The 21727-nt window shown below is 40.0% G+C and overlaps 1 protein-coding gene across 1 annotated transcript in view; it reads left to right on the plus strand.

Moving 5' to 3' along the window:
* The window catches only part of LOC115220810 (lymphocyte-specific helicase-like), a 53312-nt gene that overhangs the window by 31033 nt on the left and 552 nt on the right, over positions 1 to 21727 (plus strand). The window contains exons 13-21 of the mRNA XM_036510498.1: positions 307 to 432; positions 5219 to 5321; positions 5426 to 5584; positions 6753 to 6829; positions 9566 to 9785; positions 10778 to 10897; positions 12331 to 12447; positions 15111 to 15270; positions 20981 to 21175. Coding sequence (XP_036366391.1) covers positions 307 to 432; positions 5219 to 5321; positions 5426 to 5584; positions 6753 to 6829; positions 9566 to 9785; positions 10778 to 10897; positions 12331 to 12447; positions 15111 to 15270; positions 20981 to 21175 — 1277 coding nt within the window. The remainder of the gene's footprint in view (positions 1 to 306; positions 433 to 5218; positions 5322 to 5425; positions 5585 to 6752; positions 6830 to 9565; positions 9786 to 10777; positions 10898 to 12330; positions 12448 to 15110; positions 15271 to 20980; positions 21176 to 21727) is intronic.

Below are 21727 nucleotides of genomic sequence, written 5' to 3' on the forward strand. Positions count from 1 at the left end.
TGTGTGTGTGTGTGTGTGTTTGAGTCTCTCTGTCTTGACATAGTTTTGGCAGCTGTAAATGAGTGTCACTGTTATACAGGCAGTGCCATTCATTTCCGGTAGTCTGTGGAAAGATACCTGGTCATGGTGAAATATTATCTTGCTTGAAAACGGCTGAGGGTTAGCAACAAGAAGGGCATCTGGCTGAGGTAAGTCTACCACAACAAATTCCATCTGACCCATGTGAACATAGAAAAATTTGATTTAAAAGATGTTGGTGGTGGTGATGATGATGATGATGATGATACTGTTTCTTGTTGTTTTCAGTGAGCTGCGTTTATACAACACAACACATCGGTTGCTGTTGACTGGGACACCTCTGCAAAACAGTCTGTCAGAACTTTGGTCACTCCTCAACTTCCTTCTACCTGAGCTGTTTGATGATTTGAGAAGGTAAGGTATTCCCTCTTGATTGCTACAACACCTTCATCATCACATTCTGCTGCTGCTGCTGCTGATGATGATGATGTATGTATGTATGTAGTCAGTTGACTCACCCATTTTTTGGTAGTGACTTCCCTATTTCTCGGTCCTTGTACAATTTAAACTTCTACAACAACAACAATAACAATGGTTTCAAATTTTGGCTCAAGGCCAGCAATCTTTGTGGGAGAGGGTAAGTTGATTACATGGACTCCAGCACTCAGCTTATACTTATTTCATTGACCCCGAAAAGATGAAAGGCAAAGTTGACTTTGGCAGGATTTGAACTTGGAACCATCTTTATGGATGAATTTAGCTCAGAGTGCTAATGATTCTGCCAGCTCGCTGCCTTTATAACAACAATGACAATGATGATAATAATAATAATAATAATATCAATACCAGCAGATGACAACGTTTCTCTAAAAGAAACGGAGAAATTTTCAAAATGTAAAGATCTGGAAATAGAGATAACTTGAATGTGGAGCCTAAAAACAAAAACAATTTCTATCACAGTAGGTGTATTAGGTATGATATAAAAAAAACAAAAAAACATTCAGACAGATACATAATAAAAACACCAGGACTAACACAGAAAATAGCACTACTGGGTACCGTACACATCCTGTGTAAAACGCTTTCAATACAGTGAACATAAGAGCACCACAACAAACAACAGCATGTACCCAAGTTTAACAGAGCTGTGCTTGGTAGTGCGGTGAAAGCCTGTGATAAAAATAAGACTACCGAATAATAATAATAATAATAATAACTAGCTGGAAAATACAAAAAAATGTAAGCATCTGTAAATTGTGTACTGGTGCCATGAGGAAGGTCTTGTGACAGCGGTGGCAAGCTGGCGAAATGCTTAGCGGTTTTTCATCTATCTTTGCATTCTGAGTTCAAATTCTGCCATGGTCGACTTTGCCTCTCATCCTTTCGGGATTGATAAATTAAGTACTAGTTGTGTACTGGGGTCGATCTAATCGACTGGCCCCTTCCCACCAACATCGGTTGTCAAGCAATAGTGGTCGGGGGACAAACATATGCACAAACACACACACACACACACACACATATATACACATATACAAACATACATTTATATATATATATATATATATATATATATACACCGCTATCTAGGTGACCAAGTCAGTAGGGGGGTGGGTGCGCTGAAAGTGTAACTGCTAGAATAAGAATAGCCTGGGCAAAGTTTAGGGAGCTCTTACCTCTGCTGGTGACTAAAGGCCTCTCGCTCAGAGTAAAAGGCAGACTGTATGATGCATGTGTACGAACAGCTATGCTACATGGCAGTGAAACATGGGCCGTGACTGCTGAGGACATGCGTAAGCTCGTGAGGAACGAAGCCAGTATGCTCCGATGGATGTGTAATGTCAGTGTACTTACTCGACAGAGCGTTAGTACCTTGAGAGAAATGTTGTACCTAAGAAGCATCAGTTGTTGTGTGCAAGAGAGACGATTGCGCTGGTATGGTCATGTGGCGAGAATGGATGAAGAGAGGTGTGTGAGAAAGTGCCAATCCCTAGCAGTTGAGGGAACCCGTGGAGAGGTAGACCCAGGAAAACCTGGGACGAGGTGGTGAAGCACGACCTTCGGACGTTAGGTCTCACCATGGAAATGACTAGAGACCGAGACCTATGGAAGTATGCTGTGCGTGAGAAGACCCGGCAAGACTAGTGAAGCCATAATCCGTGGCCCTACCTGGGACGTAGTCAGTCCACCTGTGCATACCTTCCTTCTTGTGACACTTGTGAAGACCTGTTGAGGCAAGTGAAAATCGAATCGAATCGTATCAAATCAAATCGAACCAAATCAAAATAGATGAACATCAATGGAATTTGTATCCTTGTGGTACCAGTGCCGGTGGCACATAAGAAAACCATCCGAACGTGACCGTAGCCAGTACCGCAATGACTGGCCTCCGTGCTGAGGGCACGTAACAAACACCATCCGAGCGTGGCCGTCCGCCAGCCTCGTCTAGCACCTGTGTCGGTGACACATAAGAAAACACCATCCGAGCGTGGCCGTCTGCCAGCCTCGTCTGGCACCTGTGTCGGTGGCACATAAAAAACACCATCCGAGCGTGGCCGTCTGCCAGCCTCGTCTGGCACCTGTGTCGGTGGTGGCACATAAAAAAACAAACACCATCCGAGCGTGGCCGTCTGCCAGCCTCGTCTGGCACCTGTGTCGGTGGCACATAAAAAAACACCATCCGAGCGTGGCCGTCTGCCAGCCTCGTCTGGCACCTGTGTCGGTGGCACATAAAAATCACCCACTACCACTCTCGGAGTGGTTGGCGTTAGGAAGGGCATCCAGCTGTAGAAACACTGCCACATCTGACTGGCCTGGTGCAGCCTTCGGGCTTCCCAGACCCCAGTTGAACCGTCCAATCCATGCTAGCATGGAAAGCGGACGTTAAACGATGATGATGATGATGATGATGATACACACATGTATATATATATGATGGACTTGGAGGTGGCGGTGATGCTGGCCGATGTGATTTTGTGGTTTGCTGGTATGCCGAGAGAGATCCAGTTCTGTTTCTCATATTTTCTAAGTACAGCTGCCTTTGCTCTTGCGTTCTTGATTCTGTTGATCTCTATCTCTCTTATTTTGAAAATACACTTCTTGGTTCTGGCTTGTTTGTTCTATCCTTTGCTGATTTGTTTCCCTCCAATGCCGTAGGATATGCTCCCTCTTCTCTTGGCTTATTTCGTTTCTTCTCTGTCTCATCCTTGCATGGTTCCTCACACAACCATTCTCTCCTATGCTGACGCTCTCATGCTGGATCCCTCATGCGATTATCCATATTTTAAAACTTGTTATTAAAACAATAAATCTCCAAAATGATTCAGTGTTTCAATTGGAAAACATATACGAATGAATTAGACAGTTTTTGTTTAGAAGGTGAAAATATTTCTGAAATACTCACCTAATATGCAAGGACACAGTATATAGGATACGGTAATTATATTTTAGGAAAGGGAAAAAATAGAATTAATATTTTTGATTTTGTTCGGCTCTACGAAATTTTTTTTTTTTAATGCTTTCATCCATTACTTGATACAAGAAAAAAAAAAATTGGAAAAATCCTGACCAAAACACAGAAATTATACCTGATCAGAGGAACTTGTAGTGAATTATCGCTTTAAAATTTCACCAGATGCAGAGCCTCACCTTGTGTTCGAAACACTCATGTTTGGTGACAGGTTCCTGAAGCTGGCCTTTGCTTCACCACTGCTCATGCGTGTTAGGAATTGTGGCAAAATGTCTCCCTCAGGTTGTTACTTGTTACTCAACCAAAAGGAGGTGGAAGCTTCATTGAAGGAGTTCATTACCTCAAAGTCAATATTTGAATCGAATAAGAAACAATGACTAAAAAAATATTATACTGATACAATTTTTTCTTCCTCCCACAGCGCACATTGCCCCCAATAGCTATATAAAATCTTCCACTGTCCTCCTACCTTCAGCGGGCTGTACCATCCACTTTGAGAAACACAGTTCTACATTCTAGTTGAGGAGCACTTCGTTGGTTATGACGATGAGGGTCCCAGCTGATACTATCAACGGAACAGCTTGCTCGTGAAATAATGTGTAAGTGGCTGAGCACTCCACAAACATGTGTACCCCTGACGTAGTTCTTGGCAACATTCTAGTTGCCCAACACTAAAATACATACAACTCTTGCAGAATGTATGAAGCAGAACCATTAAAGTAACACCTGAAACAAACAACAAAAGCAAAACAGATGTAACAGAGAAATACTATTCTGCATCCCTAAACTGCAATGCTGCACACACTTGAGCACAGGTGTGCACCTGGTGTTGCAGTAAAATCTTTGGTGAGCAGTTTGCTTCCTAGCCTCATGGTATTGGGTTATAGTCTCACTGTATGGCACCTTGGGTGGGTGTCAGTCCTGGCCCGACCAATATCTTGTGGGTGAATGTGGTAGATGAAAATTGAAAGGAGCCTGATCTACATGCAAGGTTGGTGCTGAAAAGTTCCTGGTTTTGGATAAAAGCAAATGCTGAGAGGATCAGTTAATTATGGTTTTATTCAACATATTCCCATCTTAGATTGACATAATTATTGCAGCCGTCCTTCAGTTTTTCTAAGCCCTGTGAAAGAAGTCGGAAGGTTGGGTCTCTAACCAGACCTTTTGTGCTACCTTTAAAGCCAGGAACTTTTCAGCCTCACCCGACCTCATGTATTTGTATGTATACACACGAAGGGATGCTGGAAAGTTTCTGGCTTTGTGTCAAAGAAAATACAGGAGGATCAGTTAATTGATTTTATACAACATATTCCTCTCTCAGATTTATACACTTATTGCAACAGTCCTTCAGTTTTTCTAAGCTCTGTAGAACTTGGACGGTTTGGCCTCCAACCAGGCATTTTGTGATACTCTTTAAGCCAGGAACTTTGCAATACCCCCTCGTATATGTGTGCATGTGTGTTACTGTCTCCTTGCCATAACATCATGTGATAGTTGTAAATGAATGTCAATTATGTATGCAGTGTTCTTCACTTCAAAAATTTCTGGCTATGAGAAAATGTCGTCGTGCTTGGAAATAAGTGAAAGGTGATGACAAGAAGGACATCTAGCCATAAAAAATACACCTTGACAAATTCTGTCCAACCCATGCAAGCATGGAAAAGTGGATGTTAGAAATTGACAAAATTTGAAAATCTGAATTTAATGATGGTTATATTCTTTATCCTTCAGTTTTGAATCTTGGTTTGACATAGAACGCATTGGACAAGAGAATGCTGATGAAGAAATTGTTGCTAGTGAAGAAAAAGACCACATTCTCTCAATGCTCCACCAAGTAAGTAAAGTGTCTCTTCTATTTAACAATTTCTTTGAGTCCTTTCTAGTCCAATCCTCCAAGACACCATATTTCATGTGAGAATGGCGATGTTTTCTTTTCAGATCCTCACTCCTTTTATGCTGCGACGTCTCAAGTCAGACGTGGAATTGGTCATACCCCCCAAGAAAGAAGTGCTTGTTTTCTGTCCTCTTAGCAAACTTCAGCAGACTTTCTACAAAGCAACTTTAGACAATACCATCGAGGACTTGCTCTATAAAAAGGTTAGTCATCTTCATTTGTTATAGCCTGTTTGATCTTCTTATTACCTCAGTATGACACATGACCCTTTTTTTTAATGTTTTGTTTATAAATCAGAGAGAAGGCAGTGCTCATGAGCTTTCACAAGACCTCCAAGACTTGTGGAAAGAAGGAAGTAAGCTATCATCAATCTCGAAACCTGGTCTGCAACAGGGTTGGCTCTGTTAACTCTTTAGCATTTAAACTGGCCATATCTGGTCCAAATATTCTACCAGATTTATGTTCACACTAGCCAGGTATGGCCTCTCACGCCTACCCTACAATGTCATTTTAAGAATAAACAATCATAACACTGTAATCTTAAAGCTCCAAGGTAATGCATAATTAATTCAAAGCAATGTGAATAAATAAGCTTTGCATTTGACAGAGTAATCTGAATGTTAAAGGGTTAAAGTTACTTAAGGAGCCTGGAGATGGTTTTAGACTGGATAAACATAAAGTCCCCTGCGCAAGTAGGCCATGGTGGTATTTGAACTGAGAATGCAATGAACCAAATCTAATATCACAAGACTAGTCTAATGATTTTAGAATTATGTGAATCTGAGTTTCCATTCTTCAGATAGAACTACTTTAACTTATATGGTCACAAAGCATGACTGGCCAAGATTGTGGCCATCAGGCACAGGTTGACAGGCCACAATCGTGGCCCAGATAGATGCATTTAATATATGGTCGTTTGTTGGGGTCTAATGTCACTCAAATGCTCCAATACCCCGCTAGAATGCAAGAGGACTAATAGTTCAACCAATGACTTTCAGATGATTTAAAACTTGCCCCCATTATATACTAAGAAGATATTTTAACTTTTTTTTTCATGTGTCTCATTTTCATAAGATGTGTTCAGCAGTCCATGCTATGTAAGTGCAAATCCCAGCACTTTATGGATTAAGGTGTCCAGCCTGTATCATTGTCCATTTATACCATTCTGTTTAAACCTCTCTTGTGTTACTCACTAAACATCTTATTGGTCACTAATAATTTGTGTAACCACTCTATACCGGTCATTCTGCATTGACCAATCTCTATATTGTTTGTGTATAGACACTCAGTGTGTTGGTTAGCAAGATTTTGCCAATCTCTCAATGATCAATATGTTAAAATAGTTCTTTTGTATTTTCTTCTATTTTGCAGGAGAAAGATAAAGAGGTCAAGGTGAATAAGAAGGGTCGTCCAGTTCGGCAATCAAATGGGAAGAAGACAGAAGAGAGGTAACATGATTATAGCTCTTGGTGCCCCCCCCCCTCACAGGTTCCACTGTCACCACCATTAACACGGGCAAATTATTGTCGAGGCAATGATGGAACCTTAACTTTTTAGTAAATTAACAACCAAATCTCCTTCAAATTACATCATATTGCCATAAAAAAGAAGAAAAAAAAAAACCCACTTTGAATAGTGTAGTTCTTGAATGTACTATGTTGAGGGAAAAAATTAAGATGGAACAGCCATGCTGGGAATGCCTTTGATCAACTATATGGCTTCTTAGTCAAAATTATTATTATTACTATTAACCCTTTCGTTACTAACCCGGCCGTAGCCGGCCGAACAATTTTTTGGTTCAAAGTACCAACCCGGCCATACCCGGCCGTTAGAACCCATTGTTATTTAAATGTAATTTGACCCAAATCTCGTTGGTACATTCGTTTAAGCATGTGATTTCACATTGTAAATAGTTAAGTTATAGTATCCGACATTGCTTGAAGTGATATCTCAACTCAGTGAATTTTGGGAGATTTTTTTCCACATGTTTTACGGCATCGATTTTTCTTCAACTTTGAAAATGGATAGGAGTTTCATGTTATCAAGCATTGATTCCGAATTTAAAGCTTTTTTCAACGGAAAATAGGGAGATATCGAGAAAAAGAATGAATGAGGTACTAAAGCACGTGGTGTACAAAATAATGAATATTTTTTTATCCGAAAATGAAAGCAGCGCCTTCCGAAGAAACAAAGCGGCCAAGGCGACAGCGAAGACGATTTTACATCGGAATGAAGTAAAAAAACTTTTTAAATGTTTTTATTAGCAATTTTTCTGAGGAGATAAAGTTTATCTATAGCCTTTCTTAGGAAGTGAAACCATTAGACTTTTATTTTTTTCAGTATGCTAGTTTGAAGCGATCAATGTGGAAACAAACTTACGCAGATTGTAAACAAACCCAAAATCGGGGTTCAAAGTTTGGGAAATTTGTGAAGCAAATTACTGGGTACTGCGTGGATTTAGTTTTTATACAGGGAAAATAATGTTAGTCAGCATGGCTTAGGGTACGATGTGGTCTGGAAGTTATTGTTTGAAGCGATCAATGTGGAAACGCACTTACGCAGATTGTAAACAAACCCAAAATCGGGGTTCAAAGTTTGGGAAATTTGTGAAGCAAATTACTGGGTACTGCGTGGATTTAGTTTTTATACAGGGAAAATAATATTAGTCAGCATGGCCTAGGGAACGATGTGGTCTGGAATTTATCACTTCCATACCATAACCAGGGCCGTATATTATTTTTTGACCGATTTCTTTAGTTCGGTCAAACTTACGGTGGATTCCAATATTTCAGTTTATTCCACCTTTATGGTACACCTGTTGTGCATTAAATTCAACTGATGTGCACAATTCTTCTTTATCAAAATTTTGTTGCATACCCATTTGAATATTAGCTGATGATTCATTTTCTATAGTGATGTTTAAACAAAATTTTTATTTTTTACCTTTTGCTCAATTTAAAATTTTAATATTTTTACCTTTTGCTCAATTTACCTGGATTTACCTGTAATTAAAGTCACTTTGAGTCAAAAGTTATGCAATAGAATTGATTAAGAACCCTTCCTTTAATTATGTTCCAAATATCACATTAAAATGTTGATAAGTAAAAAAGTTACAGTTATTTAATGAAACAAGCCTAAATTCATGATTATTTTAGAATTTAATTGAAACTCATGAGGGGTGTATTTTGGTCAGAAATATAGTAACGAAAGGGTTAAGGTGGCAAGCTCGCAGAGTCGTTAGCATGATGGATGAAATGCTTAGCAGTCGATACATTCTGAGTTCAAACTCTGCTGAGGTCGACTCTACCTTTCGTCCTTTTGGGGTCGATAAAATAAGTACCAGTGAAACACTGGGAGCTGATGTAATCGATTAGTCCCTACCTCCAGAATTTCAGGCAGTGAAGCTGGCAGCATCTTTAGTGTTCTGGATATAGCACTTTAAAAAGGGTTGGCTGTACTATTTTTAACCCTGCTATGCTGTATCCCCACTTTACTCTTTACTCTTTTACTTGTTTCAGTCATTTGACTGCGGCCATGCTGGAGCACCACCTTTAATCGAGCAACTCGACCCCGGGACTTATTCTTTTGTAAGCCCAGTACTTATTCTATCGGTCTCTTTTGCCGAACCGCTAAGTAACGGGGACATAAACACACCAGCATCGGTTGTCAAGCAATGCAAGGGGGACAAACACAGACACACAAGCACACGCATATATATATATATATATATACATATATACGACGGGCTTCTTTCAGTTTCCGTCTACCAAGTCCACTCACAAGGCTTTGGTCGGCCCGAGGCTATAGTAGAAGATACTTGCCCAAGGTGCCACGCAGTGAGACTGAACACGGAACCATGTGGTTGCTAAACAAGCTACTTACCACACAGCCATGCCTGCGCCTATAGTGATAATAGGTTGAATGTCATCTCTGCTGGATTCTTAGTAAAGCAGAAATAAACAACACACGTAGAAAAAGATGCAGCCGATTCTGTCCGGTACTTGCAGACATTTCTCTTGAGCTGTATATGCAACTATTTATTCTTTTGCTTGGGAGCCCAGGTGCTGGGGGTGAAGTTAGACGCAGGGGCGCAGGTCTGAGAGGTTTAATGGGAGATAAATAACAATCGCAACAGCACCACCACATATGAATGACATTTGCATATTGTTTGTTTATAATATCAGGGATGACAAGTCGACTTCCCTCTCAGATTCGCGGATAAATTTGAAGATGAACAATATAATGATGATTTTAAGGAAGATATGTAATCATCCCTACCTCATAGAACATCCTCTTGACTCTAAGACTGGTGAGTTGGCACTGGATGAAGGTCTTGTGAAGAACAGTGGTAAAATAGCTATGCTGGATTGCATGCTGCCGGTGTTAAAGAAAAATGATCACAAGGTTAGTCATGTTGTTTAATTTGTTTGCATTTATTTTTTATTTATTTACTTGCAAAGGTGCATGGCCTAGTGATTGAGATGTTGGCTTCTCAATCATAAGGCTGTAGGTTCAATTCCTGGGTTAGATAGTACATTGTACCCTTGAGCAAGGCACCTCATTTTATGTTGCTACATTCAACTCAGCTCTAAAATAAATATCAGTCGAGTGCTGATAAAACCCTCTTTCTCTCTCTCTCTCTCTCTCTCTGCTTCACTTGTTATATCCTTGCTGCTCCGCTGGGTCTTGAGTTGGACAACCGAGATTGAGTCTAAGTCACCTTACAACATCGCTTAACGGCCACCTTCCATGCTACCATGGTTAGGATGGTTTCATAAGAGCTGACCAAGGCAGAAGCCTGCACCAGACTTCTGTGACTGACTGTTTTGGTAGGATTTTTACAGCTGGATGCCCTTCCTAACACCAACCATTCAGCATATATAGCATATATAATATATATATATATATATATAACAAACTGACATTGGTTATCAAGGAGTGTGGAGAAGAGGCAAAAGAGACTCACACATACACATGTATGTATGTTTGTTTCCATCACCTATTGACAGCTGGTGTTGGTTTGTTTATGTTACCATAACATCAGTTTCGACAAAAGAGATTGATAGAATCAGTACCAGATCTTACACAAGTACTGGAGTTGTTTTGTTTGACAATGCCTACAAGATGGTGCCCCAGCATGGCCATCATCCAGTTAGTGAAACAAGTAAAAGAACAGAGGATAAAAGATTTTTATGGATGGTACCATCAGTCCGCTTGACCAAAACTGAACTAGGGCTACACAACTGCCTGTCTTGTTCTCATTCTCTTGCTTGTTGTCTATCCGTTTAACCTACATGCCATGGGCCTGCTTAATAACAACAAGTGAACAGGGGAGCAGGGTCTTCAACAATAACAACAATGGCAGCAACATTCATCTCCTTCTCTCTTCTCTGCAGGTGCTGATCTTTTCTCAGTTTGTTCAGGTGTTGAATATTTTGGAAGACTATTGCTACCTCAGAGATTTTGAATACTGTCGTTTGGATGGTAGCATGAACTTTGAAGAGAGGCAAGAGCAGGTAAGCTCATTTCACTTCTTTCTTTCTTTTTCTACCTCCCCCCCCCCCACTCTCTCTCCCAACTTTGTTGTATTTGTGGCATTGCCATCACCACCACCACCACCATCATCATCATGATCACCATTACGCTGAACTGCAACAGAAATGCAATTTTTTCAAATGTCATTTTTGGTAAATTCTGAAAATTTATTTTGGAAATGTAAGAGTAAATATTCCCAAGACATGCTGGTTTATGGCTGAGACCCAAATTGCTGGTAACCTTTCAACTTGCTCTGAAACGAGACGCCAATACGCAGCTGCGTTGAATGCTGTGGGTAGCAGTTGCAAACTACTGTCATGGAAACTGAAATGCATGTGCATCTTGTGGAAGTTACGGGTATAAAAATCAACTTGAACCCTGTTCCTGGCATTCGTTATTTAGAAGCATCGGGTATGACCTGATTGGCAGCAGTGCTGAGAGAACAAGCTATCAGCCAAATGCAAGCTGGGCAGCATGCCCTAGTTGTTGCGATAGCTTGCAGTATCCATGTCAGCACCATCTATCGCCTGCAACAGCGATACAACAACACTGCAGACCGTGCCTGCAGAGGGCACCCCCAGGTGACCATGCACAGGCAGGACTGTTTCACCCACCTGTGACAGCTTGCAAGGCCATTGGCACTGATCAGTAATGACATAGTATGATGCCAACTGGCCACCAACAATCTGCGTTGTCCTGCTTGAAGGCCTGTCCTCACTGCCCTCCACCGTCCGGCACAATGCAGTGGCATCAACAATGGAGGTTGATAGTCTTCTCTCACTCCACTATGACATTGCTCTCTCTCTCACTCCACTGTGACATTGCTCTCTCTCTCACTCCACTATCACATTGCTCTCTCCCTCTCACTCCACTATGACATTGCTCTCTGTCAATCCACTGACATTGCTCTCTGTCACTCCACTATGACATTGCTCTCTGTCACTCCACTATGACATTGCTCTCTGTCACTCCACTATGACATTGCTCTCTGTCACTCCACTATGACATTGCTCTCTGTCACTCCACTATGACATTGCTCTCTGTCACTCCACTATGACATTGCTTTCTGTCACTCCACTATGACATTGCTCTCTGTCACTCCACTATGACATTGCTCTCTGGCACTCCACTATGACATTGCTCTCTGGCACTCCACTATGACATTGCTCTCTGTCACTCCACTATGACATTTCTCTCTGTCACTCCACTATGACATTCCTCTCTCTCACTCCATTATGATATTTCTCTGACATGTTGATATTCTAAGATGCTCCACTGTGACATTAAATTATGATGGGCCACTCTGCTATCACATTGCTCTATGATACCCCATTATGACATTATCTAATGATACACCATTGTGATGTTACCTAATCATACCCCATTATGATATTCCTCTACGATACCCTTTCAGATGGATTGCTTCAATAACGATAAAGAAGTCTTCCTGTTCCTGTTGAGTACCAGAGCTGGTGGTCTTGGAGTGAATTTGGTATCTGCAGACACTGTCATCATCTTTGATAGTGACTGGGTAAGTAAGCCCACATCTGAGTTTTCTTATGGAGCTTTATGCGTAGTTATTTGACATGCTAGGACCATCAGTTGAATTTTCAGAGTTAACCTGAGATGCTAAGCACCAAAGAATGTGAAATGAAGTATCATGCTGTGTGTGTGTATATATATATATATATATATATATATATATATATATATATATATATATATATATATATATATATATTTTTTTTTTTCCGACCAGGCTATCAGATGTTGCTACACATCGCTGGTCACAATGCGCTTCACATTGATTTAGCTTTCAAATAACGCCACCCCGCTGGCTAAGCGAGCAGGCCAACAGAAGAAAGAGGGAGAGAAAGTTGTGGCGAAAGAGTACAGCAGGGATCGCCACCACCCCCTGCTGGAGCCTTGTGGAGCTTTAGGTGTTTTCGCTCAATAAACACTCACAACGCCCTGTCTGGGAATCGAAACCACGATCCTACGACTGCAAGTCCGCTGCCCTAACCACTGGGCCATTGCGCCTCCACACACACACACACATATATATATATATATATATATATATATATATATATATATATATATGTTTATTTAATGTCCACTTTCCATACTTGCATGGGTTGAGCAGTTTGAAAGGTGCTGGCTAGGCAGAAAACTGCACCAGGCTTCAGTGTCTGTTATGGCATTTATGGTTTTTATAGCTGGATGCTCTTCCTAACACCAACCACCCTACAGATATTTATCATCATCATCATCATTTAACATCTGTTTTCCATGCTGGCATGGGTTGGACAGCTTGACAGGAACTGGCAGTGCCATGGGCCACATCAGGTTCTGTCTGTTTTGGTTTGATTTCTACCTGTTGATGCCTTTCCTAATGTTAGCCACTTTACCAGAGTGTACAGGGTGCTTTGTATGCAGCACCAACACCAGTACTTTTTGTATGGCACCAGCACCCACACCAATGCTTTTCTCTTGTAATATATTCTGTTTATATATGCTGGCATGGGTTGGATGTTTTGCCAGAGGACTGTGGAAAGCTCTACTCTCTGCTTTGGCATGGTTTCTACAGCTGGATATCCTTCCTAACGCCAGTACTTTACTGAGTCACTAGTGCTGGTGCCACTTGAAAACACCCACTTGACTCCTGTAAGGTGGTTGGTGTTAGGAAGGGCATCCAGTTGTAAAAATTGGCTCTGTGCTAATGTTAGCAATGATTTGATTGATAAAACGTCTTCTAGAACAGTGCTACTCAAAGTGATGGTCTGTGGGCTGGTGCTGGTATGTGGCGAGTTTCCAGAAAAGAAAAAAACTTTAGCATTGATTTCGCCTTATGTACTGCAGTAAACAATTTATCAGCTGGCTGGTAGATTTTGGTACTCGCCAACTTTTATTATAGCTGGGTTTGGCTACTCTGCATTGATAAAGGGCAAATACCCTGAAACATGTCTGCAGATGCCTGACCAGCAAGGGGAAGTGGCTGACCTTCCCTGTTCAAAAGTTATAACTAGAGGCGATGGACTCTTGGAGCTAATCATTGGCAGCTTTTGTCCTATATTTATGGACTGCCATATTAGCTTAGCGATAACTATTAATATCCAGTACCGCTGCCGTAGTCTCCTTTAGAGAAACTTAGAAATAATAATATTTCTATTATATATATTGTTTTTTTCTGCTATAAATTAATATTACCAGTCCCTGGCACATTGGTTTAAAAAAAAAACTGCCGGTATGCCACATCAGATAGAATTTAGTGAAGGATGTTTGTGTTCTGAGTTCAAATCTTGCCAAAGCCAACATTACCTTTTTCTCTCCTCAAAATTGCAGACCTTCTGCTGACATTTTGAAACAAACAATGGTGAGGTTGCAGAATCATTAGATCGCCAGACAAATGCTTAGCAGCATTCCTTCCACTTTTTTATATTCTGAGTTCAAATTCTGCCTAAGTCGACTTTGCCCGTTAATCTTTAGGGTGTTGATAAAATAGGGAGCAGTTTAGCACTGGGATTGATGTGATCAAATGTCTGTCTCTTCTGAAAATTGCTGGCCTTGTGCCAAACCTATTGTTATTATCATTTAAGTGGCAAGCTGGCAGAATCGTTAGCATGCTGGGCAAAATGCTTAGTGGCATTTTGTTTGTCTTTACATTCTGAGTTCAAATTCTGCCAAAGTTGGATTTTACCTTTCATCCTTTCAGGTTTGATAAAATAAGTACTAGTTGCATACTGGGGTCATGTAATTGATTATGCCCCTCCCCCCAGATTTCAGGCCTTGTGCCTATAGTAGAAAGTATTATTATTTTACTTCTCAGAGGTCTCCTCCGTCTTACTTGCTCTGGTTGATTCTGTGAGAGTGGACAACAACCTGTTGTCAGAAGTCTCACAGGGTCTCTTTCCACAAACTATAAGCTTTGGTACTTGGATGTTAGCTTACTGTGGAAAGCACCCATCTCAAAATCCTAGCTGTGTCCCCTATAGAGCAGTTTTTTGGGCCTCCTCATGTCAATTCCATTTTCTCCGACATATTTCTCGAACCCGGTTGTTAATGCTCTGAGTGCCCCTACAACTCCTGGGATAACATTTACTGTCCTCATTGCCCACATTCTTGCAATTTTGTCTTTTGATTAATATCATTATTACTTCTAAATTCTTGTCTTTATTTTCTTGCAACTGTCAGAATCCTCAGTGTGATATACAAGCTCAGGACAGGTGTCATCGTATTGGTCAAGTAAAACCAGTTGTAGTTTACAGGTTAGTGTCACGAAACACGATTGACCAAAGAATCGTCGAAAGAGCCACAGCCAAACGAAAACTTGAGAAGATGATTATTCACCAAGGTCTGTTGCTTTTGATCTCTTTCATTGTTGATACACCAATGTTGTCATTATCGTTGTCGTATGTCTGTTTTCTATGCTGGCGAAAGTGAAGGTTTCTTATTTCTTTACTGCCCACAAGGGGCCACACACAGAGGAAACAAACAAGGACAGACAAATGGATTAAGTCGATTATATCGACCCCGTTGCATAACTGTTACTTATTTAATCGACCCCGAAAGGATGAAAGGCAAAGTCGACCTTGACGGAATTTGAACTGAGAACGTAGCAGCAGACGAAATACCTATTTCTTTACTACCCACAAGGGGCTAAACACAGAGGGGACAAACAAGGACAGACAAACGGATTAAGTCGATTATATCGACACCAGTGCGTAACTGGTACTTATTTAATCGACCCCGAAAGGATGAAAGGCAAAGTCGACCTCAGCGGAATTTAAACTCAGAACGTAGCAGTAGAAGAAAAACCGCTAAGTATTTCGCCCAGCATGCTAATGTTTCTGCCAGCTCTCCGCCTGTGTAAAAGTTTCTTTGCTGCCTAAGTCCGTTTGTATTCAAAGCGGCTTCCTGCTTAGACAAGTCAGAGGACCACTAGTATCAGTTTTGGCACAGTTTCTAACACCTGATGTTTCAAAGTGTGTACTCATCATCATCATAATCATCGTTTAACATCTGTTTTCCATGCTGGCATGGGTTGGATGGTTTGACTGAGGTCTGGAGAGCCAGTGGCTGCACCAGGCTCCAGTCTAATTGGGCAATGTTTCTACAGCTGGATGCCCTTCCTAATGCCAACCACTCCAAGAGGTGCTTTTTATGTGCCACTGGCACAGGAGCCAGTCAGGCAGGTCTGGCAGCGATCACGTTCGGATGGTGATTTTTATGTGCCACCGACACAAAAGCCAGTCAGTGGGTACTGGTATCAGCCATGATTTGTTGGTGCTTTTCACGTGCCACCAGCACAGGAGCCAATCAGGCACACAATCTAGCACCAGCGCTAGAGTTGCTGCCAAACCCTGAGCAAGACTAAAGAGTCTTCTGAGCCCTGTCTTTTGGCCAGGGGTTTTCAATCTTTTCTTCATTTCCAGCAGCGTTGGCATGATCGATGTAAAGAATATAATGTAGGCTTACCAGATACTAGACAACACACGTTTAAACCAGCCGTGTCCAGCCCATATATTCTACTTGTTTTATGTTTAAACTGGACAGATCTGGCTTCTCACACCTACTCTAAGAATAAACACTCACACTATTCGGATGGTGATTTTTATGTGCCACCGACACAAAAGCCAGTCAGTGGGTACTGGTATCAGCCATGATTTGTTGGTGCTTTTCACGTGCCACCAGCACAGGAGCCAATCAGGCACACAATCTAGCACCAGCGCTAGAGTTGCTGCCAAACCCTGAGCAAGACTAAAGAGTCTTCTGAGCCCTGTCTTTTGGCCAGGGGTTTTCAATCTTTTCTTCATTTCCAGCAGCGTTGGCATGATCGATGTAAAGAATATAATGTAGGCTTACCAGATACTAGACAACACACGTTTAAACCAGCCGTGTCCAGCCCATATATTCTACTTGTTTTATGTTTAAACTGGACAGATCTGGCTTCTCACACCTACTCTAAGAATAAACACTCACACTATTGAAATCCCAAAGCTGTGAGATAATCCATGATTAATTCAAAACAATGTGAATATATTACGGAGATCGTGTGCTGAAACGAAAACAATTGCAGCGTGGAAGGTGTTTATAAGCCATTTAAGAAACACACAAAAGCCGTTCGATTCACTTCAACATTTAAGTTTAATTTGTCAAAATATTTTCGTCGCTAAAATCCGCGACCTGTTCACTGACAAAGTCCGTGCTGCATATATAAGCATTGAATTTGGCAGATTAATCTGAACATTAAAAGGTTAAACTTGTATTATTAATTATAAACTCATGGCTGCTGGCAGGATCATTATGATGCTGGTCAAAATGCTTGGCAGCATTTTTTCTGGTTCTGCATTCTGAGTTCAGATGCCACTGAGTTAGCTTTTCATCCTATTGGGTTTGATAAAATAATGCACCAGTCAAGTACTCTGGTCGATCTAGTCACTATCCTCCTCTCCTTCAAATTACTGTCCTTGTGCTATGACTAGAAAGAAGTATTTGTTTTAAGTTTAATTCAATGTAAGAGTTCAAACCCTGCCGTGGGCAACTTTGTCATTCATCTTTGTGGGGTTGATAAAATAAAGTATCAGTCCAAGTATTAGTTCATATAAATGACTATTCTCTCAGTTCTTGGACTGGACAAAACATACAACTGTTGTCATGGTTACCCAATATACATTGGATCACTGAAGTATTGACTCCAGTTGCCAACACTAAGATGTGTAAGCTAACCAATACAATATATATATATACCTGTGTATGGTAACAAAACGTAACATTAATCAATATTATGATAAATATAGATGAGATTAAACTGAACTAACCCCTAAAAATGTGATAATAAATTCCACCAGTACCAATTGTGATATTTTAAACAGGTCAAGCATGTTGCAATAAATATATGCTTGTATTCTACATAAACAATATACAGGGTGATTCAAAAGTCTCCATACATAGGAAAAAATTATTTTTTTAAATAAAAACTGTTTATAAGATCCCCTGATCCCTTGATCTGACCCCTCTTAATTTCTATCTTTGGGGGCATTTGAAAGGCACGGTGTATCGCAGAAAGATAAAAGACATAAATCATTTGAAGGAACGCATCACCAACTCCTTTGCACACGTATCACCAGATGTGCTATTATGAGTTTACAGTGAGTGGGGTTAACGTATTGCAATGTGTATTCAAAACAATGGTAACCATATAGAGACTCTTTACTCTTTTTCTCTTTTTAATTGTTTCAGTCATTTGGCTGCGGCCATGCTGGAGCACCGCCTTTAGTCAAGCAAATCGACCCTGGGACTTATTCTTTTGTAAGCCCAGTACTTATTCTACCGGTCTTTTTTGCCGAACCGCTAAGTAACGGGGACGTAAACACACCATTGTCAAACAATGCTAGGGGGCCAAACACAGACACACAAACACATACACACACACATATACATATATATATATATATATATACGACAGGCTTCTTTCAGTTTCCGTCTACCAAATCCACTCACAAGGCATTGGTCAGCCCGGGGCTATAGCAGAAGACACTTGCCCAAGATGCCACGCAGTGGGACTGAACCTGGAACCATGTGGTTGGTTAGAAAGCTACTTACCACACAACCACTCCTGCGCTGTTAGATAGAAAACTATTTTTATAAACCGTTTCTTATAAAAAGATAAATTGTTCCTTTGTATGGCGACTTTTGAATCACCCTGTATATGTTCAATACAATATAAGGCTGTATCTTGCATGCAATGTATCTTCTTAATCAATTTTGCAATAAGTAATAAATAAATAAATAATTATTAGTTGTTAACATGCAATATTTATAGATTTGTTTTCCACAATATCATTAGTTAATTAAACAAGCAGTGTTTCATGTTAAGAAGCAATTTTTTTAGTAGGGTAATGTCTGTGTTTTTATGTAGGTTGTTCCCCACCCCCTTCACCAAAGTTCAAACAACATATTCTTATTTCTTTACTGCTTACAAGGGGCTACACACAGAGGGGACAAACAAGGACAGACAAACGGATTAAGTCGATTATATCGACATCAGTGCGTAACTGGTACTTATTTAATCGACCCTGAAAGGATGAAAGGCAAAGTTGACTTTGGTGGAATTTGAACTCAAAATGTAGCAGCAGACAAAATACCGCTAAGCATTTTGCCTGGCGTGCTAACGTTTCTGCCAGCTCACTGCATTCTACTGTATCAAACTGTTTTCTCTACATCCTCCTCCTCAACATCATCATCGTCATCACCACCATAGTTTTAATCCTTTTGATACCAACTTGCCTGAGATCACACCTGGTTCTATGACACATCCTGTTTTAACCCTTTACCATTCAAACTGGCCATATCCAGGTCAAAATATTTAACCTGTTCTGTGTTGAAACCAGCCACAGCCCTACAATGTCCTTTTAACCCTTTTGATACCAAACCAGTTCAAATCACTTCTGGCTCTGTAGTACAAATGTCTTGTTTTCAAATCTTAGTCACAATTTATGTCCCTGACACTAGCTTAATGATAACTAAGTTATTTTACTAAATTCTTTGTTACATTTTAAATTAGTTGAAAGAAACACAGAGCATGTGTCAAAGTTCAAAAAATCATCGTCATCATCATTATTATTAAGGGTGTTTATATGGCAGTATTATTAGCAAGGCATCGAGCTGGCAGAAATGTTAGCACACCTGGCGAAATGCTTAGTGGTATTTTGTCTGTCTTTTTGTTCTGAGTTCAAATTCCACTGAGGTTGACTTTGCCTTTCCTCTTTTCAGGGTCGATAAATTAAGTACCGCTGCGTACTGGGATCGACCTAATCGACTGGCTCCTTCCCCTAAAATTTCGAGCCTTGTGTAGAAAAGCATCAGCATTTTGTCTGTCTTTATGTTCTGAGTTCAAATGCTGCCAGAGTCAGTTTTGCCTTTCATCCTTTCAGGGTCGATAAATTATCAGTTGTGTACTGGGTTTGATGTAATCAATTAGCTCAATCTCTTAATATTTTGGGCCTTGTGCCTATAGTACAAAGAATTATTGTTAATATTACAAAGATCTGACGGTTGAGAGAATCGTTTGAATGACTTTCTTCCCACTCCTTACACATTCTCAGTTGAAATCCTGTTGGGGCCAACTTCAACTGGTATCCTTTCAATGTTGATAAAACTGAAATACCAGTCAAATACTGGGGTTAACTAAATTTCCCCCAAATTTCTGGCCTTTTGTTTCTATTAGGAATGTTGTTTGTTACTATTAGAATGGACTTTTTTTTTAATACACATTTGAATAGGGATATTTAACCCGAAATATTGAGAATAAGTAAATATTCCTAAGGTATATTTCAGTATATATATATTAGTGTTATTATGAGAGGTAATGGTGTTATTGAGACCCAAAGGTGTCAGGTAATGCTGAATAAGTGCTATAGATGGACCGCAGTTAAGTTCCAGGTTCGGTGATTATGCGAATAAGGGGTTCAACGTTGGTCATATGTCTGCGTGTGTATATAAAAATTTTATTTCGTAATGGGATAAAAAAACCATGGCTGTGTAGATTTTAGAACATTTGATCACAACCCTGGATTCAATAACACCGTGTATAAACTCTATACTTGAATGACCAATTTTAAATTCTATTGGATTTTACTCATAAAATCTTGGAATATTATATGTACACCATCCTGCCTAAAAAAATGGATCTACAAATGCAATATCCCTACATATCTCACATCTATTTTCTTTTATTTCCTCCACCTCACTCTCTATTTTGTATCCTATCTAAATTAACTATTTCTTAATCATCCTCTCACATCGTCTCCAATGAAGAGATATAATAAGTATCCTGGAAACAACTGTAAGACTTTTCTATAAATGTTCTAAAATCTACGCATCTAAAGGCGGTGCTCCAGCATGGCCGCAGTCAAATGACTGAAACAAGTAAAAGAGAGCCTTGGGGGGTTTTTTTATCATTACGAAATAAAATTTTTATATTAGTATTATTATTGATATTAAATGTTTGATTTGCATGAACAGTATACTTAGTATATTTATTTTCTGTTATTATATTCTAGGGAAATTTAAGAGTGGTATAAAGAATTTCAGCACCAGTTTATCAGCAATTAGTCCCCAAGAGTTAAAAGAACTTCTGCAGTCTTCAGAACATGAAGAAATCTATGAAGGGAAGAACAGTTCGAGCGTGATCAGTAAAGCAGATCTACAGAAGTTATTAGACCGATCGGACTTCCTTGACAAACAGAAGAAGACAGGTTTGTTGTTTGTTGCTCTTCACATTCATTCTGATGTTCATGATTATGATGATGACAGTGATGCTGTTTAACTCCAGGTCATTACTAATCCAGTAGACCTATGATCAAAGTCTAATCCTAATCACTAGGATTTACTTTTTAGACATGGTGTGTGTGTATCTAGAATTGCATTAAACATTGTCTATTCTTTTTTGAAGGATTTAGCTGCTGTTTCTAGGGAGTTTGGTGACCATAGAAAAGCTATTTTGTGTGTGTTTTCTCGATGGGGTTAGCATTGCTCATAATGGAAATCTGGTAATCTGGAGAATGCGTGTCTTGGATGTTGATACTTTATATAATCACAAACACTGTCTGTTATATAGAAGTGGTGGTCATGGATGTAATGGATTTGATCATACATTGAGTCAAGTTTTTACCAACTTGATTACAGGTTCCACATGCTAGAAGTTTATATTGTAGTTTACAGATTATTATTATTTTTGTATGTTGAGTTCAAATTCTGCCGAGGTTGACTTTGCCTTCATCCTTTTGTGGTCAATAAAATAAGTACCA

This window comes from Octopus sinensis, linkage group LG17 (genome assembly GCF_006345805.1).
Source record: "Octopus sinensis linkage group LG17, ASM634580v1, whole genome shotgun sequence".
Taxonomy (NCBI): Eukaryota; Metazoa; Mollusca; class Cephalopoda; order Octopoda; family Octopodidae; genus Octopus; species Octopus sinensis.